We start from the raw sequence: 26,925 nt of genomic DNA on the forward strand, positions 1-26,925 counted from the left end.
CTTTTCTGGGGTGGGGTGAGGAGGATTTTGGGTTGGCGGGGGGGGGGGCAGGACCAGCACTGGCCGAGAAACAAGGACCTTAAAGAGTCGGTGGGTCATTGTGTTATGGCAAATGTCAACCACTAGGGGAGCCAACGCCTCATCCATCCCCTGGTCAATCTTTATTGGGTCAAAGCCTTGAGTTCTACTTTTTTCTCTCTTAGACGGAAACTTGTCTTTGGGATTTTATGGGTCTCTTGGGCTTCTCTTCTGGAAGTTCTGGTCCCCCAGTAGCATTAAATAGTGACCAGAGTTCTAAAGGCTGCACCTGGTCTACACATGGTTTTTTATTTGACCTTTACAATGTTTAAACAAAAAATAGCCCTACATCTAAAAACTGAGAGATTTCACATAAAAATGCAGATTTCTGGATCCTCAGCACTGGACTCACATTCCCATATGGTAACAGAACAGTCAGTGGGAGGGAGGTGAAGAGTGACTGTCCCTTTAGATGGACTACATCCTGTCCAGTTCACCTCAGTCTTTTTTCTGCATTTATGTTCCCTGCCTGGACACTATGGGCCAGTGGTTTTCAACACTGGCTGCACGTCAGAATCCCCGGAGATCTTAAAAAAACAAAAAACAAAAACCCACCAGATTTAACCCTCTGACTCACATATCGCTGTTTTTTTTCACTCCCCTCTCCCCCCACTCCTACACTAAGGTGACCCTGGTGCGCAGTCAGGGCTGAGAATCGCTACTATAGTCAATTGAGTTTGCAACTTCTGGTCTTGAGTCCCGGCTGTTCCACTAGCTCTGCCTCACTGGCCAGGAGGAATTGGTGTAAAGTGTTTATCTGGTCTTCACCTCTGTGCACAGAGGACTCTGAAGGAGGGGGCAATGACTGGGAGGACAGGAATTCAATATCCTGGTCCCTGGCCATCTTTTAATCACTTTCCTCTAGAGACATGACTAAAACAGTCTGTTCTGCTCTGAGACTGTTTCTCAGCTTTCCCTTGGATCTGCCCTCCCCCAAGTCTGGTCCCCAAGGGCTGAGTGCCTGGAAGCTCAAGTCAGTTGTTTTTGTGTTCATCTTCTCTCCACTGGCAGCTCCAGGTCTTCTCGAGGCAGGGCCAGCATTATTATTCATAGGTAGATAAGGTTGCTACCTCCCTAACTTCCTCCATGCCTGGAATTCTACCATCAGAGATGGTATTTGCCTATGGCTCTGACCTTAAGCAACTGAGAGTTCATCAATCACTCACACACATCCATGTGACTTTTTTTCTGGAGGTTGGATCTGTGGGTGAGCAACTGGCTGGCTAAGCTTTATCAAAGCACAGATTAGAAACACAGGTTGGGAAGGGTTGCTGGTGGTATCTTGGGCTCTCGAGGGGCCCAGCAGTCGCAAATACTGGAGGAAGAAGAAAGGCTGCCCCTACCTGATTACTGACCCCCTCCTCCAGCCATCCCATTCTACTTGCCTCCCACGATCTTGGTTGTCTGGGAGAAGGTCTGCATGTGGGTGGTGGAACTGGAGAACTCCATGGACACGTGCTCCTGAAGCATCTCCTTGTGGTGAATGGTCGTCATGGTGACAGCAGGCGTGGGCACTCACCTGGGAGGACCAGGGAGAGGATGAGGCCATGAAGGACAAGGAAGGGAGCAAGAGGGAGATTCAGAGATGTTCTTATGTGTGTGTGTGGGGGGGGGAAGGGATGGGACAGGTAGACACAGGGGGAAATGGCTGTGCACAGGAGAAGGTGAGGAGAGGTTGGGCAGCAAGGCTCTTCTCTCTGGCCTCTCTTCTCTTCCCTTAGTGTCTCCCTTTCCCTGGTTGGCTACAAGGACCAATGGGCCTGTCCCCCACTGACTAGTGCCAAACTATTCCAAGTACTTGGAGGGAGAGGAGGTAGGATTTAGACTTACCCAGCACACCCAGTAAGGCCCAGAGGGAGTTGAGGATAACTACTGATAGCTACATGGAACTAGGGGGGCACTGCTGGAGGTTTTATCAGGAGAGAATGAAGTCAGACCTGAGAAGGAACTTCCTGACTAAGCCACACTGGAGCAGGCCTTGAAAGGAAACTGCGGATCTTCTTGCTGGGCCCTGGGGAGCCCTGGCATTGGGGGAATGCTAAGACAGATGACAAAGCATTGCTACAGCTCTGCTTTCGTCTGCGACATGTTAAGGACAGAGATTGAGTTTTATTTCTTATACTTTTTTTTTTTGAATTGGTAATTCAATCATATAGTTAAAATTAAAACAATATAAACATCTATGTGAAGAGGCTCCCTCCGGCTCCCAAGCCCCTCCTCTCCCAGCCCTCCCCAGCAGGTAACCACTTGTGGTCTCTGGGCTTCTTCTGGAGCTCCTTCATGCAAATATGCAAATATGAATATGTTTTTGTCTCTACCCTTTTTAAACACATAAGGTAGCCTATTCAGCCCTCTTTTCACTTTCTGCATCTTTCAGATCTTTCCATCCCAGTTCGTAAAGTTTCCCCATCCTCGTTAACAGCTACACAGTATTCCAACGAATGGGTATACTTACCATCTTTTATTTAACCAGAGTGGTGGTTTTTAAACCTCTATTTTGTTTATGAGAAACTGATGTCAGAGAAATAACCTGTCCAAGGTCACCCGGACTAGAATCCTGGCCTCTTGACTCCCAGTCCAGTGTCCTTCCAGGGGACCCCAAAGCCTTCTTCCAAATTAGAAGGTTTGGGGCTAAAGTTAACCCCCTCATCCCATGATCTCTCTCTGCCTGGCCTGCTTCTCCCTCCGGGTTCTGAGACCACTCCCCTGTCCCAGCTCCTGCTGTCCCCCTCTGGGCTCAGAAGTTAGCAGATTCTGCCCCTTCCCTGAGGGAAGATGCAAGCCTTACCTTCGTGTCACCAATCCCTTGTAACCCTCGAATGCTGTGTCCACCCGCAGCTTTGGAGGTGCAGCTGGTGCCTGGGCTGTAGACTGACCAGTCTCCTTCTTCCTTTGCCGCAGCAATGGGGCCACCAGGAGTCACTGGTTCCTTAAGTATCTGGCCCCCTGGGGGCGATCCCTTACTCAGGCTCTGCAGCTGTCCCAGCGAGCTGGCACACTGCTTTGGGGGGTGGGGGGACTGAGGCCAGGGCTGGAGGAAATGTGGGGCATGGGGCAGGCAGGTGGCTGAGGGTGGTGGTCCCGGGGTACTTTTTCTGTTCCCTTGTGCAGAGCTTTTTGTTCTCACTGCTGCCGGGTGGGACCTTCTGAGCTGCATGGCAGTGTGTGTGTGTGTGTGTGTGTGTGTGTGTGTGTGTGTGTGTGTGTGTGTGGCCAACAGGGCTTGGGGAACAAAGCGACAGGTCTGTGTTTTCCAGGGACCAGGAGGGGGTGAGTTAGGGAGAGTCTGGCAGGTCTGTAATTTTGCACAAATCCAGGGGGCACCGTTCATGTTGTGCTCTACATGTGGTGCCTGCAGAGGCCGAGTGGCCTCACAGGGCCACCCCAGGAGAAGAGGGGGAATTGTTAGCTCTTTTCCCCGCTCCCGTTTCTACCGCCCAACCCCCCTATTCTGGGCAGAAGGGTAGGAGAGCCCACCCTCTTGTTGCAGGGTGGCTGGAGAGCAGGCCCCCCTACTCTGGGCCCTCCGTCCCAGCTGCCCAAGCACTCCCTGTTCTTTCCTCATTGTCTGTAGTATACCCTCAACCAGCCCACTCAAGGCTACCTTGTAAGGACCTGCTGGTTAGCAGCCCTGCCCTGGACTCCCTCCTGCCCTGGGTTGACCCACACCTGTCATCAAGGGCATGACAACTACTTTTGCTGCATCCCTGGGGGCTGGGATAAGAATAGAGCAGGAATGTCTAGGAGGCACAGCGTCTTTGCCTAGGGGCAGATTCCCCAGGCTCCTTGGGTGGGGCTTCCTCTCAGCCCAGGCCTTACAGGGGAAATTGCTGGCTTGCAGCTGCTCTTGGGACCTGCGGGGCTAACAAGGGATAAGTGGGCTGGCCAACAGGGAGGGGCCTGAGTGAGCTGAAGGTCTCCCTGCTCCAGCCTTGGCCCATCTGTCGAAGCTGGTGGCCTGCCAGACACTTTTCCTTCTCTGGAAACCTCCAACACCTGTCCCTGTGGCTCCCCATGGCCCCTGGCTCCTGGCTGGGTGAGACGGTGGGGGTATGTGAGGATCCTGCTCGATGGACTTTGGCTTTTCAAATCTGGATTCAAGCCACACTCCCAGCATCCACAAGGGGGTCCCATGGATCTTGAGGGCCAGGGTGTGTGTGTGTGTGTGTGTGTGTGTGTGTGTGTGTGTGTGTGTGTGTATACAAAGACGGAGATACAGGGAGTGGAGGGGAGAGGCAATCACACAGACCCAGTTTTGCTCAAAATGCTCCATTTATTGCTCTATTCAATGACCATGAGCAAATTATAAAAAGACACCAAATGTCTCTGTCTGCCGTGGAATAAGTACTTAAAGTCAGCAATAAAAACACGTGGCTCCAAGATAACACATGTTGCCAAAGAGTCATGCATGCCCTGCTGACGGGCTCTCAACACACGCATGGACATGGGACACACGCAGAGCTACACGCGGTGAGACTTCTGGGAGGGATTTCCCACAGTGACACCGAAAAATGTTTCACACATATCTGGGGCCGAGTCCCCACCCCACGCTCGGAGCTCCCCCTCTCCCATCGTGGCCCAGGTCCTCTAGGTTCACTGTCCCCATCTGTCCCCTTCCTCCCTGATGCCTTGCGGGTTGCTCACTGCCTCCTGCGGGCATCTGACACCCAGAGGCCACCCTGGCTGCGATACTCCTCCCACCACCACCACCCAGAGACCTCTCCCCCAGCTGAGATCTTTCTGCCACCCCCTCAGGAGCTCCCTGTGCCTGACCTCCAGGTCCTCAGGCCCCCCGTCCTTATCCTGGTCCCAGTAACTAGGGGCAAAGTGCAATCTGCCTGTTGGGAGAAGTGGGGCTGGGGGCCGGGGGCAGGCACCTCTGCCGGGGCCACTTGGGGGCTGGAGCTCATTACCCTTCTCCCGGGCTGAGGAGACACAGTGTCCGGTACAGACGGCAGAGATGGATGGACAGACAGAACACGCTGCAGCAGGACACATGGAGTGCGGCACGGAAATGTTTTGGATCAAGTAGCAATGGAACCATCATTAAAAACTGAGGCCCCAGGTCGCGCAGCGGGTCAGGCCCTGGGGCCCCGGGCCTGGCCTGGCACACCCCTCCCCCCCCCCACTCCCCAATATGTACAGTAGGAAGAGCTACGTTGTGGGGGGAGGCAGGGGCCAGGCCCAGGCTGGGGAGCAGACTGAGGAGAAGGAAGCGGGAGGGACAGGGGGCAGGCTGGACCCGAGGCAGGGCTCTGGGTGTGGCCGGGATGAGGGCCCAGACTCAGGCTGGGTGGTACCCAGAGGACCTCGGGGAGGAGTGTGGTCACTCGGGGGACTGGCGGGACAGCTGCTTCTCGTAGAGGCTCATGACGTGGTGCACGAACTGGTACTGCTCACACGTCTGGATCATGCCGCCCCTGCCCGGCAGACGCACAGTGGGGATGGGGTCACGGAGGGACCTGCCCCCAGATCCACAGCATGCCAGTCATCTGAGGCACATCGGGGACTCTGTGCAGCTTAGAGAAGCCAACCCTGGCCAGCCACTCCCCCTGCCCTTTCCTGTCCCTCCCAGCTCTGGCACAGACAGCAGGGACACAGGTGACATGTCCCCCCCCCCCCCCCAGTTTCTCTCCCCTCTTCATCCAGCCACCAACTGCCTGGATCCGGTTCCTTCACCCATCTGTCCTCCCTACTTCCTGTCTGCTGGTCAGTCGCCACGGAGTGTGTCCCCCTAACCCTCACCCTATGCACACGTCAGCCTCTCTCTGCTGCCCCCAGGGCTCTAGCTCACCACGTGCTCAGACCCTGCCCACGGGCTGACCTGTCCTGACGGAGCTGGCACGTGGTCTTCAGGATGTCCACCACGCCCTGGTGCCGCAGCTGCCGACAGCAGATGCTAGTGGCGATGAAGCAGCCCGTCCTCCCAATCCCTGCACTGAGGGCCGAGGGCGTGGGTGGGTGAGGGGCAGGGCAGCCTAGGGCTGGGGGAAGCCGCCCTGCCCTCGTGGGTGTCTGGGAGGACCCACCTGCAGTGGACGACGATGGGGGCGCAGCGGGGCCCCTCCTGCTGGGCTGCCTCCTCCACCTCCTGCACCAGGTGCAGGAGTGGGGGGGCCCGGTCTGGGGTCTTCTGGTCAGGCCAGGATGTGAACCAGTAATGCTTCAGGCCTCGCTCTTCTGTGCCACTCTGTCCAGGACACAGAGGCCCACCCCAGACACACGTGAACTCTATGAGCCCACAGATCAGCCCAGAGATGGAGATGGAGGGAAGGAGGAAACACACAGGAGGGAGGCCACAGGGAGTGGGGCCTCGGGCCTCTGCCAGCTATACCACATCACCCAGTGGCACCAGACAGAGACCCGAAGCCAGGCGGGCAGCAGGGGCTGGTCAGCAGCGTCAGCACTGGTCTTCACGTGGGTTCTGCCCCAGCAACTCCAAGATCATCCAAGAGAGGCAAAAAGTCCCTTCTCCAATTCACTCCTGTCTCCTGGTCACCCCTTAACAGCCCAGTCACCCCGCAAGAGCCCTGGGACCCTTCCTCTTGCCTCAGTATACTTCCGTGCCCACCTCCAACCCCAGCAAGTGTTCCCCCCTCCGTGCTATCCTCTCCACCACCACCGCCTCCACTTCGGTCTTTATCATCTCTCGACTGTGTGAGACCCTCCCATCTCCTCCCTGACAGCCTCAGCTCCACCGTGGTCAAAACGGTCTGTCTACAGCACAGGCTGCTCTGCTGCTCAGAACTCTTTGATGGCTGTCATCGCTCTTAGAATCAAACCCACCGTCCCCAGTCTTCAGCCAGGCAGTTAAGACACATGGTTCAGTATCTACCCTCCAGGCCCAACTCCTGCTCCTGTGAGCCTGCGCTTGATTCTCTTGCACTCCAAATGGTTTGCAGATCAAACCTCTGCTTCCCCCACCTCCTCCACGTATACACACATAGAGCTCTTCTATCTTCCACGCCCTTACTTTTACTTTCTCTCTGCCTGGAATGCTCTCTCCACTTCTTTGCTCCCTAGCCAACTCTTACTCATCCTTCAGAACCCCATTCAGCACCACCATTTCCAGGAAGCCCTCCCTAAGCACCCTAGCTGACAAAGGGTCCTTCTTCTGTGCTCTTACCTATTTCTATGTCAGTACTTACCATTTTATAGGTGCTCCTTGAGGAGAGAGTCCAGGCTTTGGACAGCTCTGTGTTCCCAGTACCCAACCCAGAACCAGGCTCAGAGCAGGTGCTTGTAAAGGTTTATGGACAGAAGTAAATACCCCCAAGCCCCAAGTTGTCCCAATTCTTCCCTAACCAGTCCGGCAGCACTGAGAAGATGAGACAGCCCCAGCATATCTTTTGGGGGGAAAAAGGAAGCTGGTTCCTTGCACCCCTGTGTTATCAGGCTGTGGCAGCTACCATGGCCTCTGCCCTCTACCTCCTGGCCCTTTCCGCCCACAAGCAAGCCTGTATCTTGGAGATGCTTAATTGGCACCAGTCCTCCAGGGGCTGAGCTCTCCTTGACACCCCCTCTTTCACCTGCTCCAGTGGGAGGGGGCAGCTCAGAGGAACAAGTCTCAGGCCCTTGACATCCTATCCAGGCCCTGTGGCTGCCAGCATCAGTGGACCTCCTAGGCTGTTTCTGGATAGGATGTCAGCTTACCGGCATCCAGCTCACCTTCCAGACTTTGGGTTATTACAGTGGCACCACTTCCCCCAAACATGGGTCATAAGATTTCTCTAAAACAGAACGCACTGGTTCTCCTGACTCCAAAGGAACAATCTCCTCTTATGCTGAGCCTGGAAGAGGCACAACCTCAGGGCGGGAGGATGCCTCCCCCCACTCTTTTGGGCTGTTCTGTAATTGTTCATTTTTCGTATGTCTTCTTCTCTCTTTTTTTTTTTTTCTTCCTTTTTCTGTGCAACCACAACCTCCCTGTGCAGCCCAAATGCAGCAAGGAGTGCCTGCCCTCTGGTGGACGGTGTCATACTACAGGCTGGAAGCTCAGCTAAAGGGATGTTTCTAGGCAGGATCTCAAAGCTCAGTTACAAGGACAGTGCCAGAAGCTGCTGAAGCCCCCTTTTCCAGACAGTCCTGGCCTTGGGTACATTTCAAGCAGAGCTGGAAGACATTATGAATGACAGTGTGGATGGAGAGAACCTAACGATATGAAATGCACTGAGGGTTTGGTCCTTCTTCTGGCCTCCAAGTCTATTCATCACACTCTCCCTCGTCCCTGCTTATCAGTAAATCCTGGGAGTGACACACGCCTTAATTTCAGCTATCATGGCCTCTGGGACCCTGTTGGCTGTGGAGTCCCCCATCTGCCCAGCCCAGTCCAACCCCAGGCCTCACCCTGAGAGCAATGAGTCGGAGCCGGTAATCCTCAGTGTGGATGACTTTCTGCACAGTGATCTCCACGCCGTCGTACACCACCTGCTCCTCCGGCCAATACTCGGTGCACTTCTGCAGGGGCCCAGATAAGGCTGTGATACTCCCAGCACCCCAGACATACTCTCCCCAATACCCCCCACCCCCAGGCCAGCGGGAAGAGAGGTAACAGGGCAGTAGGTTTGCAGTTAGAGAGTTCAAATCTCAGCTTCATAACCTGTAAGTTACTTCCCTTTTCTGAGCCTGAGTTTCCTTATCTGGAACATGGACATAATACCCATTTTGAAGGACTTCTAGTAGCCAGCATCAGCCCTGGCAGGCTGAGTGGCAGCAGAGCATCGTGTTTAAGATCCTGAGCCCTGGAGGTGGAGAGGCCACAGCTCCAGGCTCTGCCTCTGACTCTGTGCGGCTCTGAGCAACTGACTTAACTTCGCTGAGCCTCACGTTTCCTCCCCTTGGCAGGCAGTGAGGTGAACATACCAACCTCACAAAACTGCTGTAAGGATTAATACAGAAACAAGACGCTTAGCTCAGGGCACAAAGCAGCAGACACCTGGTAAGGTACAGGGGTGCCTACCTCGTTCATCTCCTCGATGTTGGTGATCATGACAATGATGGGCGTGTGCTCCTGCCACACCATGCGCCAGAAGTCGCCAACTGTGCTGACGATGGGTCCCTGAGTGGCGATATACACCTTCTCTTCCCCACCATAGCCCTGCGGCCAGCCAAGGCCAGGCCATCAGGGTCAGAGGCCGTGCTCCTGGGGCCCAGTCCCCACACTCAGGCTCTTCTGGGGGGCTGGCAGGAGCCACCTGGGCTTAGGGACGAGCCTAGAGGATGGATCCCATTGACTCGGGCCTCCCTTTCAGGGAGAGGCCATCGGGATGGGGCTACATACCCGGATGTAGTTGGCGTTGATGTAGGAACTCAGAGGGTCGTCAGGGTCTGGTGAGGTCAGACACACTCTGCTGTGAGGGTCTGGGGTGAGGGAGACAGGTGAGGTTGGGATTTAACATATGCAGTCCCCCTGGTGCAGAGCCCACTTTGCCCCATTTCAGGGCACCCACATTTCTTCTGGAACTTAAAGTTCCTTCTTCCCTTGCCCAGAAGCAAAACACTGACCCATCCCTGTGGCCCGCTCAGGCAGGTGAGGCCCAGGTCGAAGAGGACAGTACAGAGAGAGGCCTTAGGTCTCTCCCTCTGTAGGATCCATGCCGCCCCTTGCCATGTGTCCCTTAAGCTTCCCTGTCCTCACTGTGCCTCACGTTCTGGGGAGGAGAAAGCTAAATCAGTAAGGAATTCCCCAGAGGATGAATCCTGGACAGCAGGGCTGAGTTCGAGTATACACTGTCCCCAACGTGCCGTGTAAGCTTGTAAAGCACATGGCCTTTCTAAGCCTCAGTTTTCTGATCTGTAATATGGGGGTAAAGATGCCTACTTCCTAGGATTGTCGGGAAGATAAATAAGAAAACAGACGGGAAAGTGCAATGTTAAACTGTAAAGCACTTTATAGCTAAGATTTGGGTAGGACGCTGAGGGAGAATATTACTATGAAAGGAGTAAAGTCTTCCACGTCTGAGATGAGATGGCACACACGTGCACAAGGGTTCCTCCCTACCCCCATCTATTCACACGTCAAATCCCACAGCAGCAGATTCTCACAACGTCCTGCTCTTCTTCCTGGGTTTGTTTTGTTCCAGCTACAGCCTCCCTGTATTGACTAGTCTGCTCTGTGAGCCTGCAGAAGCTGGGCTTGAGCTGGCAGATTGTGGGGTGGGCAGGAAGCTGGGGCCTGGGGCCCGGGGCTCTGGTCTGGCTTTGTCACCAATTGGCTGTCTTCTCCCTTCTCTGGCCCCAGGGTCTCTTCTGTGGAGGGAGGGCTGGACTAAAGGCCCTGCCAGTGTGCCCCATATGGGGCTCTCAAAGGCCGTGTGAGGAGCGGTCAGGAGCCTACACCACTGACCAGTAAGGCTGGTTCAAGTCCTGGCAGTGTCAGTGTAGGCCATTTACTTAGTCCCCCTGTGCCTTCTCTGTAAACTAGGGACATTCCTTCCATCACAACCTCACTCATCTTGTAAACGTTCAAGAGTAGATGTTAATGAGTCCTCAGACCCGTAACTTGGCCCAGCATATGGTGAACACTATAGGGCACGTATCTGCTGTTATTACTGCCATCATTACCAGTTCCACTATAAGCTAACAGGTTAAAAGAAGGATCCCACGAAGTGAGAGAGCGGCATGGACATATATACACTACCAAATGTAAAATAGCTAGCTAGTGGGAAGCAGCCGCATAGCACGGGGAGATCAGCTCAGTGCTCTGTGACCACCTAGAGGGGTGGGATAGGGAGGGTGCGAGGGAGACGCAAGAGGAAGGGGATATGGGGACATATGTATACGTATAGCTGATTCACTTTGTTATACAGCAGAAACTAACACACCATTGTAAAGCAATTATACTCCAATAAAGACATTAAAAAAAAAAAAAAAGAAGGATCCCAAACCCAGTAGATGAAATGGGACATGACACCCACAAAGCCTCCCCTCTCTGGCCCTTTCATACCCTGGCCCCAGTGCTTGAGGTTTGGGCAGGTGATGGGGGCGGGGGGGAGGTGGGGACAGGGCAGCTCCTGTGGAGGGAGTGGAGGGGCGTCAGGTATGGGGAAGAGCGAGGGTAAATGGAAGGAGGCTTGGGGTGACCAGCGGGAGAGAGGAGAGGCAGCACTGTGTGGGCCACCTCCCTCCTCCTCGTGGTGCCTGCCCAGATTACGACTCAGAAGTGGGCACTAGACCCCCCTGGCTAGACACCAGGGCCTTTGATATTAAAGAACCACCGTGAGAATGGTGATGGTTCTACTGACCCTACCGAGCGTGGACTCTGAGCCTGACACTGCCTGAGCACGGGGGCTCCTAGATCATCCAGGCCCGGTGTCTGTCCCCTACTGCTGGGCAGGCGGTCGAGCAGTGTATGGCCTGTGAGCACTGGGGACAAGGGAACAGAGGGGACTTGACTTGGCTCAGATGGAAGAGGGGGCACCTGGGTTGGGTTTGAAGGACCAGTAGAAAGCAGAGTAGGGAGCACTGCTCTGTCCAATTTAAGTGTACAGGGCCAGGTGGGAGTTGGGGAGAGATGAGGCTGGAGAGGAACCAGCTGACAAAGGGTCCAATAAACCATGCTCATAAGGCTGGACCTCAACCCAAGGATTACGGGGTAACAGTGACAGTGTTTAAAGAGGAGAATGACATGATTAGTTTTCTGTTTTGTGTCATTTTGGTGACAATGGTAGGAGATGGACAGAAGGAGAGAATGTGGGACTCAGGAGACTAGTTAGATTACTGTAATGATCCACATAAGAAGTGTCAGGGTCAGAGGGCTGCCCTGCCCTGCACAACTCCAGGGGGCACTATGTCAATGCAGTCCATGTAAATGGCACCCCTGGAATTGTGCAACATGCAAGTCCGACCCCCCAAAATCACTGGGTAACATGGAAGCCCTCACCCCAAAAAAAGTAATTTGGCAGTGAAGTTGGAGAGGGGGAGCTAGATTTGAGGGGTATTCATTCATTCATTCATATAGGTGCAGCTCCCCTGTATCTTGTCCTCAATGCTGCCTGCTGGGTCACTCTGTACTGGAACTGTCCATGGATCTCTCTCTCACTAGACTGCGAGCTCCCTGTGCACAGAGTCTGTGTCTCATTCATGTCTGAATTCTCAGGCCCTGGGCATGGTGTAGAATGAATGAGAAAGCAAACCTTTGGGTGTCCCGGATCTGAGAGGGGGCTTTGCCATACACCCTAGCCTGGTCTCTGAAGGCACAGGGTCAATTCTTGTTGGCCACAGAGAAGGTCTCTGTTGGGCTCGGGGACCTGGAGGCTCAGGGCATGGCTGGAGGCTGGAGTCTTCTCAGGAATCCAGTGGGGACCAAATGGAGTGATGGCCTGGCTCCCATATTCCCCCAGTGGCTATTCTGAGTGGCCAGCAAAGCCCTAGGTTGTGGGGTACCCGAACCCCTCCCTCCAGGTTGGGCTGGGTGGGTGGAGGGCGGCAAGAGGAGGGAAGAGGTGAGCAGCCCTGAATATTGCATCCTGGCCTTAAATGGTGCTTTGTTTAACCGGAACTACCTAGACACTGTGTAACCATAGCAACCACAAGTCGATATTTTAAAAGTTAAAAATAAGTCATGACATCTTACATGTTGTTGGAGTTGCTAATGGCAAAACTGCTTTTTTAAAGCCTCGTTACTCCATAAACTGAGTGGAGTAGGTTTGTGGATTTGCTTTCAATATATCACCCTCTAAGCTAGCCCTGGGGCCAGGGGCCAGAACTTGGCAGGGGTGACAGGCAGATAGGGACTTGATGAAAATTACCTGAAAATGACACTCCGGGGCTAAAAGAGGAATATCAGGTCGCCTGGTCTAACTGCCTCCAAAGGGGGAAAATCCCTATCAGACCTTCCAGGGGACTGCTCACGCAGTCTAGCTTGAATACCCTGACTGATGGGGAGCTTACTACTGGACAGGCAGCTCGTTCCCTTATGGGGTGGCTCTGCCTGTTAGAGGACTCACAATCTGGCCAAACTGAACTCAAGGTGGACAAAAGAGCCCAATTCTGGGGTCACAGGCCCGGTTTGAAACTCAGTTCTGTATGTCTTAGCTGTGTGACAGTCGATGAGCCACTTATCCTCTCTGAGCCTTAATGTCCTCTCTTTAAAATCTGCCCATTCTGAAGAGACCAAGGATGTGATAAGACTTTTCAGCCACCACGAACTGTCTAGGAGCTGCTGTTATTGTTCCTCTTTCTCTCTGGGCTTCCACAGGGCAAGGGTCTGGAAAGTGCTGTGTGAAGGAACAAGGAGCCCTCTACCCTCTAAAGGGGGTGTTTCCCTTCACTGGGTACCTGCACCCTCCGTCCCCTCTCCTCGTGACTGTGGAGGCCCACTCTGGGGTTAAGGCCTTCCTCAGGGTGAAGTGGCACCCAGGTGAGGGGGAGCCTGCCCCCACCCCCTGGGGCAGTGAGTACTCACTGGGAAGGATGGTTTTGTACCGGTTCTTCCGCACCAGCCCAGGGATGTTATACTCTTTCGGATCCACAAAGTTCATGGGAATTTCCTGCAGGAGGAGGATGTGGGGGTGTGAGGAGAGGTGGGTTGACTTAAGTGCATGCATTCATTCAACAAACACTGACTATTAAATGAGTTAGTGCACATAAAAAGTATCTAGAACAGACCTGGCACACGCTGAGTGCATAATAAATGTTATTATCACCATTGTTTATTGGGGGCCAGCCTGGCACATAGTAGACACTCAAAGAAGAACAGAAGAAAAAGTGACCTGGCAAATCACTGCCTTCTTCTGCACCCTGTCCTGCAGCCACACTGAGTGGTTTTACTGACCCGTGTTCCTACTCTGGGTGTCTCTACCTCAGGACCCTGGATAGTGCTGCTGACTCTGTAGTAACATCCACCCCATCCTCATCTTCTCATGTCCTCCTGTCCATCATAAAGCCACCTCCTCCAAGAAGCCTTCCCTGATTCTCCAGCAGGAAAGGAGCCTCCTTCTGGGCCTCCCAGAGTTGTGTTTGCACCTCCCAATCACTCTCTATGTCAAGAGTTCCAAGTTGGAACTTCTCTGCCTGGAATGTGAGGTCTTTTCCGATCTGGCCTTTCTTCACCACCAGCTGCTCTGAAGAGACCCACCCTTCAGTTGTGCCCATCTCTTCCTGTGGCTAATTTGTCAGTATCCAGCTAGCCTCCAGGTCTGAGCTCACGGCACCCAGCTTGTGGGGAGCACCGGTCCCACCCCTCTTCATCACCCCAAATCCTTCCCAGCCTTTAAGGTTCACCTCTTCCCCCCGACCTATGTTCTCTGGGATGACTCCTCAGTGTCTGTCTTCTCTTCACGCCCTTTCCCTCTGTCCACACGCTTTAGCACCTGACTTCACATGGTTTACAGTGTTCATTGTTTGTGGACACACTAAGTATGTGCTTTGTACGATGAGGATCATAATACTTACCTTCTAGGGTGGTTCTGAGACTCAAAATAAAAAGCATGTGCAGAAGCGCCCATGGAGTGGATGTGTGGGCACCCCCTCTTTCTTACTCTCTGAGCAAAACTGACAATGATCTACTGAACTGGAGATGACAAGGGGATGCAAGCCCTTTCCTCAAGGGGAGGTGTGGCTGTGGGAATGGCAGCTGAGGCTGAGTGGTCGAGGAAGGCTTCCTAGGGGACTCCAGGGTGGGAGATGATGACAGGGAAGGCACCGGGGTGGGGGCGTGGTGCGGGGCCCAGTTTGAAGTGGACAGTCCCTGCAGGGATGGGGATATAAGTCCGGAAAAGGAGTCTGGGGCTCGTTGAACTCAGGTAAGGCAGGCTGTGCCACATTCTAGAGAATCTGGAGCAACGGGTCAGAGGGTGATGAAGGGCTTCTCAGAGGGGAAAGCCATCGGGTCCAGGTAGGGAGCAGGGTGGCCTAGGGCGAGGGGAGCTGTGAGGGAGGCACACGGGTTCTCCATCCCTCTGGCTTCTCCCAAGAGGGACTCTCCCCAAATGCTCATGGCCTCTTGCCCGTTCCTACCCACAGAGGTGGGCAAGTTACCAAATAAGTGTGTTTGATTAAGGAACCGGGCTTTTGGGCCCCAGCCCCTTCCTTCCTCCTTCTTTCCCGGCCCTCCTGCCAAGAAAGAATTATAGGGCTCCCCTATGAGGTGCCAGCACCGCCCGGGGTGGGTGGAAAGTTTGTTCACTCTGGTGGTTGGTATTAGGAAGTTCCCTACTGCTACATACCTAATCCTCATGTTAAACCTAGCCTTTATCAGCAAAAATAAAGGTGGTTTTGTGATTTTCCATGTGTTGGCTCCTAACTGGTTGAGTGCTCAGGCAGGTAAAACAGGGGTGTCATTTATGGGCCCCTCAAAGTCCAACAGGAGGCAGCTGTTGGAGGACAAACAATGTTAGGTGATGTCGGGCAGGGGGAGGGTGGGAAAACGGGAGAGTCAGAAGAGAAGGCTTTCAGGAATTCCCTGGCAGTCCAGTGGTTAGGAGTCAGTGCTTTCACTGCTGGGGCCCAGGTTCAATACCTGGTGCCTCGTGGCGTGGCCAAAGAAGAAAAAAAGAAGAGAAAGCTTTCTAAGTCTTTCTCAGGCTTTCAGAGCACAGTCCTGGATGATAAAGACTTGGGAATGCCACAAACACCAATCACCCCATGGGTGCTTTGCACACGTTCTGCACCTCTTGAATCCTTGCAATACCCCTGTTATTTTTACTCCCATTTTCCGGATGAGAAACTGAGGCCCAGAGAGAAAATAAGACAGTAGGAGAGGTGAGAATGAAATGATGTTCATCTATCAGATGCTGAGTTTGGGGTACCCCGCTCCAAAGCCTTGCTGGGGGGATGAACATGTGCAGAACGGGCTGCCCCCTGCTGGGGAGCCGGCTCAAGGGGACTCACAAAGAATTCTGCCTGAAGCAGGAAGGGGTCCAGGGCCTTCTCGTGAAGCTCTTCGGCCTGGAGGACACGGGAGGCGCTGAGCAGGTACTCGCGGGCCGACTCCTCGCGTGGGGACATGAGATAGCCGAACCCCTCCTCATTGCAGCCCGGGGTGCACATGTCCAGGGTCAGGGAGACGTTGGAGCCCCTCCTGGAAGGACCGGGTAAGGAGGGGTGAGTATCAGGGTCAGGGACGGCCATCAGCTGGGGGCCTTGGAGCAGGACAATGAGGGAGGGAGAGATGGGGGTGGGAACCAGCTGGGCTCCAGAGAGAGGAGTGGGTGTGACATCACCCCTGACACAGGGAGCGTACGGCTCAGCCCCGAGGCTTAGGCTGCCTGTGGTGGAGTAGCCGAGTGTGGCCTCAGCCCGGTTCCCAAGGTTCAATGCAAGGGCCCTGAGCGCTCTCCTCTGCCAGTGCTGGAGGTAGTTCCCAGCCCTGTGGCCCCAGGAAGCTCACAGAGAGGGTGCCTGCCTGGAGCAGAGAAGCAGGGCTCGACCTTCTGTATACCAGCCCCGGACTGGCAGTCTGCAAGGACGCAGAATCCAGGAGAGGCCTGGGAAAGATGGGGTCCCAGGGGCAGCATAGCGGCAGCGAGGATGAGCAGATGCAACAACCCTACTGTGTTCAGGGCACAGAACGGGAAAGCCCTCGTTACACGGAAAGGGGATCTGAGTGCCACAGCGGGGACAAGAATGGCCCAAGCACACAGCGAGGGGGTGGCAGAGCTGAAACAAAAAGCTAGGCTTTCCGAGTCCTCGTCCAGTGCTCTTTCCATGACATCATGTGGGCAACTCAACCTTGGTGTGATCTGGCTTACCCAGCCAGGCCTCCAAAAGAGAGTGCTGACACCTCCCAACATGTGCTCTGTGGAACACTATGAGACACTATAAGAGAGAGCTAGTGGGAACCTGTATAGCACAGGGAGCTCAGCTCAGTGCTCTGTGAGGACCTAGATGGGTGGGATGGGGGAAAAATTGAGTTCAAACCAAAAAAAAAAAGTAGGGTTCTGTGGTCAGATGGCTTTGAGGAATGCCACACACTCCCCTTAGTCAGTCTACAATGACTACAAGCACGTTAAAGGTCCTGACAAGTCCTGCAGTAAAGAAACCTATCCAAACCACAAGTGTATGTGCGAGCGTGCACGTATGTACACTTGTGTATGCCCATGTGTTTGTGTGTAGTAACAGCATTTCTTAGCATTCACCTTGGGGCATCCTGATCTATGTGAATCAGACCTGAAGAGGATGTGTCTCCACTGGTGGGCTTACGAGCTCAGCTCTTCCCTGGGCACTGGGAGGCAGAGTCAGGCATCTGCCCTTCCGATCGGGAGCTGAGAGCTCCAGGGCCCACAGGGCCCACCTCTCCACTGAACCCACCTCTCCTGCAGACCCATGGCCTTGACAGTCAGTGAGGCAGGGTCGGCTTCAAGCTTGATGTCCATCACGCAGTCAAACACAGGTGTCTCAGGGACAGGGTCCAGGTCCAGGAAGTCATCCTCGACCTTCTCCTCCATCCACTCAGAGTAGGTGAAAGAGGGCTGACGGCTCACCGACTGGCGCCTGTCCTCGGGGGGCAGCGGGCTGGGTGGCTCTGCGGGAGTTCTCAGGAGGTGCCACACCTAGTTCGGGGCATATGGCATCATGGACCGAGGGCCATTCTGGCAGCCCCCCTGGGTGAGGGGGTGCCCATGGAGCTGAGCCCCCTGCTCCTCCATGTGTCTGGAGCAGCCCTACTCTCCTGGGAGCTGTCTGCATTGCACCATCCCTCACCTAGATGGGAGGCTCCACCCCTGTCATGTCCTCCCAGCCCCCTCCATCTCCAACCCTCAGGTTCTTGTGGATTGAAGCCTTCTTCGTGGGGTGGGGGTAGGGTTCCTTCTCCAGTCTTCTCCCTGCCTCAGCCCCTTTCCCCAGCCAAGAACGCTGCAAACCAATTTTGAGAAAGACGGCACCTCTCCCCCAAGGCTGGGCGCATTGGTGGAAGGAGATGGGTACCCCATCCTCAGCCCTACCCAGAAGGTCTAGTCTGTAGGTCAAATGGGAGAAGGTGGGGATCGGGCCTCAGGGTCACGGAAGAGGAGCACGGAGGCTGGTTCAGGAGGAGTCTTACCAAGGTGGTGACGAGGACCACGGACAGAGAGACCAGCAGCAGATTAGGGACGTCCCAGGTCCCAACAGCCAGCCAGGCCTGGAGAACATCAGACAAACAGGTCAGGGTGATGGGGGGGCGGGGCAGAGTTCTCATGTTTCAACAGGGATAAAATCAAGGCTCTGAAAACTTTGGACCCGGTCCGGGTGGGGGACAGGGAGAAACACTTCAGGGGCCAGTAAATATCTCCTGAACTCAGAGAAGCCCTAGGCAGGGGTTGGTGGGACTGGAGGTCCCCGAGCATTCCCTCCTACCCTGGGGCTCCCTGGAGCGTACTCACCGAGGGTCCCAGCTGCTCCAGGAGCGTGAGCACGGAGGAAATGAGGTCTGTGGCATTTTGCGACCAGATGGGGCCGTAGCCGCTGAGCCAGAGCATCCCGCAGGCGAGCTGGGGCGGCCGGGGGCAGCACGCTGAGCCCGGAGCCTGGGCTCCTTGCTCCCATATACTCCCATCTCCCCACCCTCGAGAGCTCCCCTTCAGCCTCAACCTGGCCCCCCAAGGCCCAGACTGCGCAGCTGGGGCAAGGGCCTGGGACCTCTCCCTGGAGAAGAGCTGACTCAAGGGAGCAAGAGAAAGCCCTTCCCAGAGGGGACCCTCCCCCCCACACCAGGTACACAAAACAAGGAGAGTCTCCCAGAGATGCCTCCAGAGACAGGAAGTCCTCAGAAGAACCGCTGCGGGGCCAGGGGGTTGGGAGTGGGCCTGTGTTCCTACTTCTGAGGTCAGGGCGTGAGGGGTTTATCCATCAAGGCTGTGGCTCAGAACTCCAGCCTTCTCCTCACACCAGCCCGAGGGCTGGAGTCACGAGGGACGCCACGGAGGCCCCTCATCCTTCTGTGTCCCCAGGCGGCCATCTCGGGGAGGAAGTGGAGGCCGTCCCTCAACCCGCCCTCCCTCCAGGCCCCACAAGGCCTGTGATGTCCTTACCAGGAACTGGGAGGCAGCCAGCAGGCACAGGCTGCTCCTGACACCGAGGGAGGGGCTCCTGGCGTCTCGAGGTGGTGGCTTCTGAGCTGTCTCTGAAGGCGGTGAAGGAGGCGGGGGCAGTGGCATCTCTCTCTGCAAGGCCGTGGGCCCCTCGGCCTGGTCCAGCGCGTGCATCCCTACCGGCTGGGGGACACCTGCGGAAGGCAGACACACGGCCGGTGATCCGGGCCCTGCCGACCCCGGCGGACCGCTCCTTCTGGGACTGCCGTGGCTTCCTCTCAATCCGGGATCAGTCAGCCTGGCTCCGCTTCCAGCAGTCACCCTCGATTAGCAAAGCAATACTCACCTACCTTCGTCAGAAAGAGCTAAGTGTGGGTGGACAAATTATTTTTCTTTGATTTCTCCAGTAACAGAGTTAAAATGGCAGGAGGTTTTTCAGGGAGTTAACATCGTGGTGTTTACACAGCTTCATTCTTTTCCCATTCCTTAAGGAAACGAAAAACCACCACCTCAAACTCAACTAAAAGAGAGGGAAAAAAAAGTACGGCATGACCAGGCTGTGACCCTGAACAGCCCACCCATGCCTGCCCTCTGGGTTTTCGTCTCTCATGCTCTGTGCCCTGACTCAGTATGTGTGCCGGGGGGGAGACGCTGGACACTTGACAAGGTCACAGCCCCGTGCCCCTTCCCCACCTCAAGACCCCACACTGAGGGGGGATGGGGGTGGTCAGGATGGTGTGGAGGAAAATCTCGGTGCAGCAGAATTGATGTCAAACTGCTAAGATCCAGTTCTGGGTCTATCCCTGGTTGTGTGACCTTGGGAAAGTCACCCCCTCCTTTCTGGACCTCAATTTCCACACCTCGAAAATGGGGGTTGGGGGTCCTCCCTTGGTTTTCTTTTTTAAAGTTGTTGTTTTTGATGTGGACCATTTTAAAAATCTTTATTGAATTTTTTACAATATTGTTTCTGTTTTACGTTTTGGTTTTTTGGGCACAAGGCATGTGGGATCTTGCTTCCCGACTAGGGATCAAACCCACGGCCCCTGCATTGGAAGGCGAAGTCTTAACCACTGGACAGCCAGGAAAGTCCTCTGGTTTTCTAACTGTGCTTTAAGGAGCCCTGGTGTTTTCTCAGGTGCACCAGCTACGACCAAGTGTTCTGGGTCCCTGTGCCTGGGCCTCAGCCGTGGGAGCTGTTCCGTTCCATATACTGGGTTTCCTCTAAGATGATTTCAACACAAGGTTCCACTACTAAACAAGTCTGAACAGCACTGGCTTGGATCTGATGCCCTGGTGGAGTGTGGAGATTCCAGCAGCACCACCACAGTGAGCCCCAGAGGTTGGGGCTCCCCATTTAAACCCACACCATCCAATCTATTGCCAAGAAGAAAGGCACCAGCAAGACGGACGTGTACGGCTTGATGGTGGGGATGGGACGGTCCACATATCACTGTGTATATATATGGGACAATGGACTCCTTTTCTGGTTGGGAGACAACAGAACACCCACAGCCAAGACCACGTGAGGCCAACATAGTTGTCTGCATGCTCGCTTGGTTATGTGACAAGTATTTGCTGAGCATCTCGCATGGCCTGGATCAACAATGTGGTGATCCTGGGGATACCTGTATTTCTCTCCCAGGCTCCTCCTACCCAGACCTGACCCTGTATAGCTCCCTACCTGCTGTGGTCCAGCCACACTCTTTGGCAGTTCCTCGGGTGAGCCCACACCCCATGTTTTGCATATCCTGTCCCCTTTGCCAGGAACATTCCCCCAACATCCTGCTCCCCTCAACTGTCCCCAAAACACTTTGCCAAGTTGACTCCTAATCATCTTGTAGAACTCAATCAGCTGCCTCCTAAAGTAGGGGCTCCCCTACCACACACACCCAGCAACCCACACCTCTCCTTCATACGACCAGCAGCAACAATACACCTGGCGAGCACACAGCCCTGCTTTGAGTGCTCTGCACATGTTAATCTATTCACTCTTCATGGTACCCTATGAAGTTGGCACTACTATTATCCTCATTTTACAGAAGAGAAAGATGAGGTGCAGAGAGGCTAATAAGTGGTTGAGGTGGGTTTGAAGTGAGGCACTTGGACAGGCTCTGAGCTACAGTACACTCACTCCAGTCTGTCAAAATTATTTGTTGAATATAATCTCCCCCAGTCTCTGTAAGTTCCACGAGGGCAAGAGCAGTATTGGTTTTGCTCATCCTGACTGTCCACAACATGTAGCGCTAGTCCTGGCACGTAAGTCTACAATCAATATTTCCTAAATGAGTGAACGATGATGGGTAAGTGATAAACAAGGATGATAATACATTCTTTGAAAAGCTGCGATGAAGACGGTAGATCCTATAGATGAAACATCCAACTTGGCACCTGGCATCTAGTAGTTGCTCAAGAAACATCAGATTATAATAATGACAACACGTAACTCCTGCCTTCAAAAGGCTCAAGTCAGCTGCGTAAAACAGACCCGCGGATGAGTGTTTACAATACAGTGCATTACGTGAAGAATCGAAGTGCTGGTAGAGCCTGAGGGCCTCTACCTTTGCCAGGGAGGCTACAGTTACTAACCACAGGAGCAGATATCTCAGATCCAGCCGCTGCTAAGAGATGGATCACGTGGGAAGCCAGGAGTTTCCACTATTGATAAGCAGAGGGTTGATAACCCGAGTGGCAAGTTCTCCACCCACACCTTCAGAAAAAGCAGTCGATGTGTGACGGCAAATACGGACAGGTAGGAGGGGTACAGCTCAGGGGCCACCTGGCTTGGCTCGTAACACACACTGTGGACTTTGGGCAATCCTTCCTCCCCCCTGGGTCTCAGTTTCCTTATCTGTAAGAAGAGGGAGAACACAGTGCTTCTTAGATGTTTCTCCCATCCTTAGAGCAGAGGGGACATGGGTCTTTGGGGAAAAACAGCAAGTCACATGATCCTGGATTTTGCTGCCTTGTTTGAAAATTCATGGGTGTTCTTTATTCTATTCTATGGCATATCTGTGCTTGTTTTGATCTTAAAATAATGTTTTCTTTTTTCCTCCCAAAGCTTGGAATCAAATTTGTGCTTCAGGAAAATGTTCTACATTTATCCTGTGGCTTTGCCCTCAGGGGTACATGCACCCCGGTCTGAGAAGCCTGGAACCCGCCTGCAATAAAGCGTCATCACGCTGCCGTTCGTAATGACTCTGTAGATAAATATTTAATAATGGGGAAAGAAATTTCGATGGTGTGGAGCGAGAAAGGCAAGGTTACAAAACAGTCTGCTCTCCTTGGCCTTAAAAATTAAGAAAGCATATAAAAAGGTGGAGAATCCCCGATGAAAGACGAGAGGCTAACTCAAGTGGTGCTTGGAAAGCGTGCGGCACACTGGACGCCGGGCACACAGGCAGTGTTTAATGAACATCATACACGGTAAATGGGAAGAACAGAAGACAGGTAGTAGTAACAATAGTTCTTTGGAGGAGGGTGAGAATAGAGTGATTTTTTTCATTGTTTACATATTCTTTATTTTTATTTTTGGCTGTGTTAGGTCTTCATTGCTGTGCACAGGCTTTATCTAGTTGAGGCGAGCGGGGCTACTCTTTGTTGCCATGCACGGGCTTCTCATTGCAGTGGCTTCTCTTGTTGAGAAGCACGGGCTCTAGGCACGCGGGCTTCAGTAGTTGTGGTGCGCAGGCTCAGTAGTTGTGGCTCGCAGGCTCTAGAGCGCAGGTGCAGTAGTTGGGGTGCACGGGCTTAGCTGCTCCACGGCATGTGGGATCTTCCCGGACCAGGGATCGAACCTATGTCCCCTGCATTGGCAGGCTGATTCTTAACCACTGCACCACCAGAGAAGTCCCTGTTTATAGATTCTAAATTTCCTCCAATAAGTAAATAGGCACATACGTATAGAGATAAATATATATGTATATACATATATTTATTTGTAGTGAGGAAAAATATTTTTAAAAAGAGGGCACTGTTCTGAGTTCAGATATTATGAGGCCTGCTTAATATTCCCAGGTTCAGGACCCCGACTTTCACCTGTCCCACCTAAATGGCATGTGGGGGGACTGGAAGAGATTGAGAGTGAGTGCAAGTCTCTGTGAGACCCACCCAGCCAGAGAGCAGCCACTCAGAAGACAGGCCCCCTGACATCACTTTTGCATATGAAAGATGGCAGGTTAACAGCCTGGCACCTTAAGGGGGCAGAAGAAAAACTGCAGGCTGGCGGGGCCCTGTATGCACCTCTCAGAGACAAGGGTGGAAGCTGTTTTTTGTTTTTAAACCCACAGGGTGTCCGGCAGCCCTGGAGGCTGGATGAGTCCAACTGAGTGCCTGGTAGATGCCTACCTTTCAGAGCAGGGTTTATTTAAAAGCTTTTCTGGGCAGAAATCTAACATTTCTTTACTCAGGAAGATCCTTCTTCTCACACACACTATATTCTGCCTGTAATTCTGGAGGGGATCCACGGACCTCAGGTTAAGAACCCGTGATCTCAGGGGTGGGGAGCAGAGGTCTGTGATCAGGTGGTAGAAGTGGGGAGGTGGAGAACTGGGCTGATTTTAGTCTCTGCTCATTCATGTGTGAGCCCAACACATTTACTGAGCACCGCTTATATATCAATACTTTGCCAAGCACCAGGCTAGGCTCTGTGGATACAGCAGTGAACAACACAGTGCCCGCCCTCATGGACCACAGAGGTCCTGGGCTCCTTTGTCCTTTGTCCTCTAGGTCCTGCTCCTAGAGATCACGCCAGCCCTTCTCCTCACCCTGCCCACCCTTCCACTCACTGTCTTGCTCCAGAATGAGAATGCCAGATCTCTTGGGTAGGCCCTGTGCAGCTCCCAAAGCGCTTGTGCACACGCAGTTCCTTTTGCTTCTCTGTGAGGTAGACATTGGCATCATCAGCCCCGTTTTGCCGGTGAGAGGCGGCTGCTTGTGTCAAGGACTGGCTTTTCAATAGTTCACAGCAAGGTAGCTGCTTTGCCGTGCACGAAGCCCTGACTCAGAGGCAGCTTGCTGACAGTGACAGAACACTGGGCTCCTCTCGGGCCTGCTTCCTGCATGGGGTGAAAGGGATTTTCCAGGCATGGAAATCGGGCTGAGCGAGGTTCAGTGGCTTGCCCAAGTACGTGCAGACCCGAGATGCAAACCCAGGCCTTCCTGACGCCAAGTGGTCTTTCCGCTTTGCCAAACTGCTTCTCAGGAGAGGTCACTGCAGCAAAGGCAGGGAGATGATGAGAACCTGGGAGGGAGGGAGTCCCTGTGTCTGGGGATCCTTGAACCCTAACCAGCTGCATGGGGGTGGCGGTGCAGCTTTTGTGCCAGATCCCGGCTCCTCAAAGGCCGTATCTTATGAAAGGAAGGAACACTGGAAGGCAGGAGCTCTGCATCCTGGGCCAGAGCTCTAGGGGCCCTGGGTAAGGCGCACAGGCAAGTGGCCTTGAGGGTTTACCTTGGGCATGTGGAAACACCACGATCCCTCTCCCGTCACCTGGCACCCAAATCCCACCATTAAACTCTGCAGCCATGGTGTGCCCCGGGGCCGGCCCCGCCTGAGCCCGAGAACATGGCTGTTCCTGTTGGTGACTCATCCTTGGAGCTGCCAGCCGCGGAACTGGAACCGCAAGGCTGGCCCGCTTCTCTTTACATGAGGAGGGAGCTCTTGTCCCATTCAGCTTTTCTTCTCTTCCCAAACGTGGCCAGGAGGGACCTCCCCACCATGCCCATGTAGCCATGGGGGCGCTGACCAACAGAACATCACACTCAGCCCTGCCCGGGCTTCTAGAACCACTGATGGGCAGAGTCAGACCAGCCTTGAGGGGCATCTGGTCTAGTCTGCTGGTTTCTCAGATGGGGAAACTGAGGCCGAGAGGGAAAGTGGCTTGCTGTAGGTCAACAGTCAGCCAAACGTAGAGCCAGGACCACTGAGGGCTAACACGTACTGAGCGCTCACTAAGTGCGTCACGTATATTAACCCATTTAATCCTCACAACAATGCTAGAAGGTACTGCTCTTACTCCCATTTTACAGATGAAGTAACTGAGGCACACGGGCGTTAAGTCGCTTGGCCAAGTCAGCTAACAATAGGTGGAAGCTAAGACTAGAACCCGGGAAGCCTGCGGCCAGAGCCCATACCATTAACCAACCCACCAGATGAGACTAGCTCAGGTGATCAGCTCTCCACACCACAGCATCTTGAAGAAATCTCCAACACTCCTGACCCTCCATGTGTTCACAAGTACAGCGTCATCTCTGTGGGAGATGGTGCTGGGCTCCACAGCCCATCACTGTGTCTGAAACCCCACCCTTAGACACGGACACTTGTTTATAGGATTACTGCTCTTACCTCACTGTGGGGATGGAGGGGAGTGGAGGCGGTGGGGGGCCTGTCTGCAGACACCTGAGGGGGCTGTGCTAGGGAAGGGGGCACGTCAAGAGCTGAGAATGGGACCAGTGTGTGGATGCTCGTGGGTGGCAGATTTCCAAGTACATCAGAGACACTACTGGTTTGGTTCCAGGCCGCTGCAATAAAGCAAATACTGCAATAAAGCAAGTCACACGAAATTTTCGGTTTCCCAGTCCATATAAAAGTTACGTCTGTACTCTACTGTAGTCTATTAAGTATGCAGTAGCATTATGTCTAAAAGAACAATGTACACACCTGCATTTAAAAAAAACACTATTGGGGCTTCCCTGGTGGCGCAGTGGTTGGGAATCTGCCTGCCAATGCAGGGGATGTGGGTTCGAGCCCTGGTCTGGGAAGATCCTACATGCTGCGGAGCAACTGGGCCCGTGAGCCACAATTACTGAGCCTGCGTGTCTGGAGCCTGTGCTCCGCAACAAGAGAGGCTGCGATAGTGAGAGGTCCGCGCACCGCGATGAAGAGTGGCCCCCACTTGACACAACTAGAGAAAGCCCTCGCACAGAAACAAAGACCCAACACAGCCATAAATAAATAAATTAATTAATTAAAAAAAAAAACACTATTGGAAAAATGGTGCCGACAGACTTGCTCAACGCAGGGTTGCCACAAACCTTCAGTTTATGAAAACCGCAGTACCTGTGAAGCGCAATCAAGCGAAGCGCAATAAAAGGAGGTACATCTGTGACAAGAACGATCTCCAGGACCTGGCCCTAGCCAGTCAGCACTGCAGCTCTTGCTGTCCCTACAAGTGCCTTGTTTCTGGGGAGGAAGCTCTGTGGGGGGGCTCCTAGCCAAAGCTCTGGAGTCACCCAGACTTAGCTTTGAAGCCCGACTGTGCCATTTACTACCTGTGTGACGCAATCTCTCCTCTGGACAACAGATCCACTAAGCCTCGCTGGCTGGGGTCTGAGGATGCCATAAGGTAAAAAATGCCCAGTGCTTAGCCTGGTGCCTGGCGCACGGTGAACGCTCAGTAAGCAGCAGCAGAATTGAGAGAGGAGGGGGAAGAGGGGAGGGGAGGGAGCATGAGGGACAGGCAACAGGACCAGGTCCCTTTCATCTGCCAGGTGAGCCCCTCAGGAGGACAGTGGGTGCCCTGCCCCCACGTGGGCGAGGGCTTTGAGGCTGCCGACTGGCACCTGGGGTCAGTGGATGGAGTGGGCATGGGCCGGGGGTGGAGGAAGTGGGGCAGCTTTGCTCTCTCAGTTAATTAAATCTGAAATGCTAACAAGCTTTCAAAACAAAAGGCAACTCAAGTACTCTTTGGATGGGATATAATAAAATGGTTCTATCTGAAATTGCAAACAGCTTTGTTGCTGCAAACAAAGGCTCAGTTCTTTGTGCCTCTCTGGAGCGGAGGCCCAGAAGTACAAGGGTGAAAAGGGTCAATGAAACTCTGAGGGTGCAGCTACCCCCTCCCCGCAGCCCACGGTGAGAACTAAAATAACCAACAGAGAGGCCCTGGGCAGTGGGTAC

General features: G+C 53.8%; 2 protein-coding genes across 2 annotated transcripts in view; both read right to left on the minus strand.

Annotated features, from left to right (window-relative positions):
- IGSF22 (immunoglobulin superfamily member 22) overlaps positions 1-1,572 on the minus strand; it is a 17,734-nt gene extending 16,162 nt beyond the window's left edge. The window contains exon 1 of the mRNA XM_024764732.1: positions 1,464-1,572. Coding sequence (XP_024620500.1) covers positions 1,464-1,572 — 109 coding nt within the window. The remainder of the gene's footprint in view (positions 1-1,463) is intronic.
- Positions 1,573-5,404: 3,832 nt separating this feature from the next.
- PTPN5 (protein tyrosine phosphatase non-receptor type 5) overlaps positions 5,405-26,925 on the minus strand; it is a 55,184-nt gene continuing 33,663 nt past the window's right edge. Inside the window, exons 5-16 of the mRNA XM_024764615.1 lie at positions 19,029-19,222; positions 18,381-18,488; positions 18,062-18,139; positions 17,329-17,570; positions 15,910-16,099; positions 13,484-13,568; positions 9,359-9,438; positions 9,038-9,175; positions 8,425-8,535; positions 6,108-6,268; positions 5,903-6,016; positions 5,405-5,498 (exon numbers count right to left, since the gene is read on the minus strand). Coding sequence (XP_024620383.1) covers positions 5,405-5,498; positions 5,903-6,016; positions 6,108-6,268; positions 8,425-8,535; positions 9,038-9,175; positions 9,359-9,438; positions 13,484-13,568; positions 15,910-16,099; positions 17,329-17,570; positions 18,062-18,139; positions 18,381-18,488; positions 19,029-19,222 — 1,595 coding nt within the window. The remainder of the gene's footprint in view (positions 5,499-5,902; positions 6,017-6,107; positions 6,269-8,424; positions 8,536-9,037; positions 9,176-9,358; positions 9,439-13,483; positions 13,569-15,909; positions 16,100-17,328; positions 17,571-18,061; positions 18,140-18,380; positions 18,489-19,028; positions 19,223-26,925) is intronic.

The sequence above is a fragment of the Neophocaena asiaeorientalis genome, unplaced genomic scaffold (genome assembly GCF_003031525.2).
Source record: "Neophocaena asiaeorientalis asiaeorientalis breed wild unplaced genomic scaffold, Neophocaena_asiaeorientalis_V1.1 scaffold230, whole genome shotgun sequence".
Classification (NCBI taxonomy): Eukaryota; Metazoa; Chordata; class Mammalia; order Artiodactyla; family Phocoenidae; genus Neophocaena; species Neophocaena asiaeorientalis.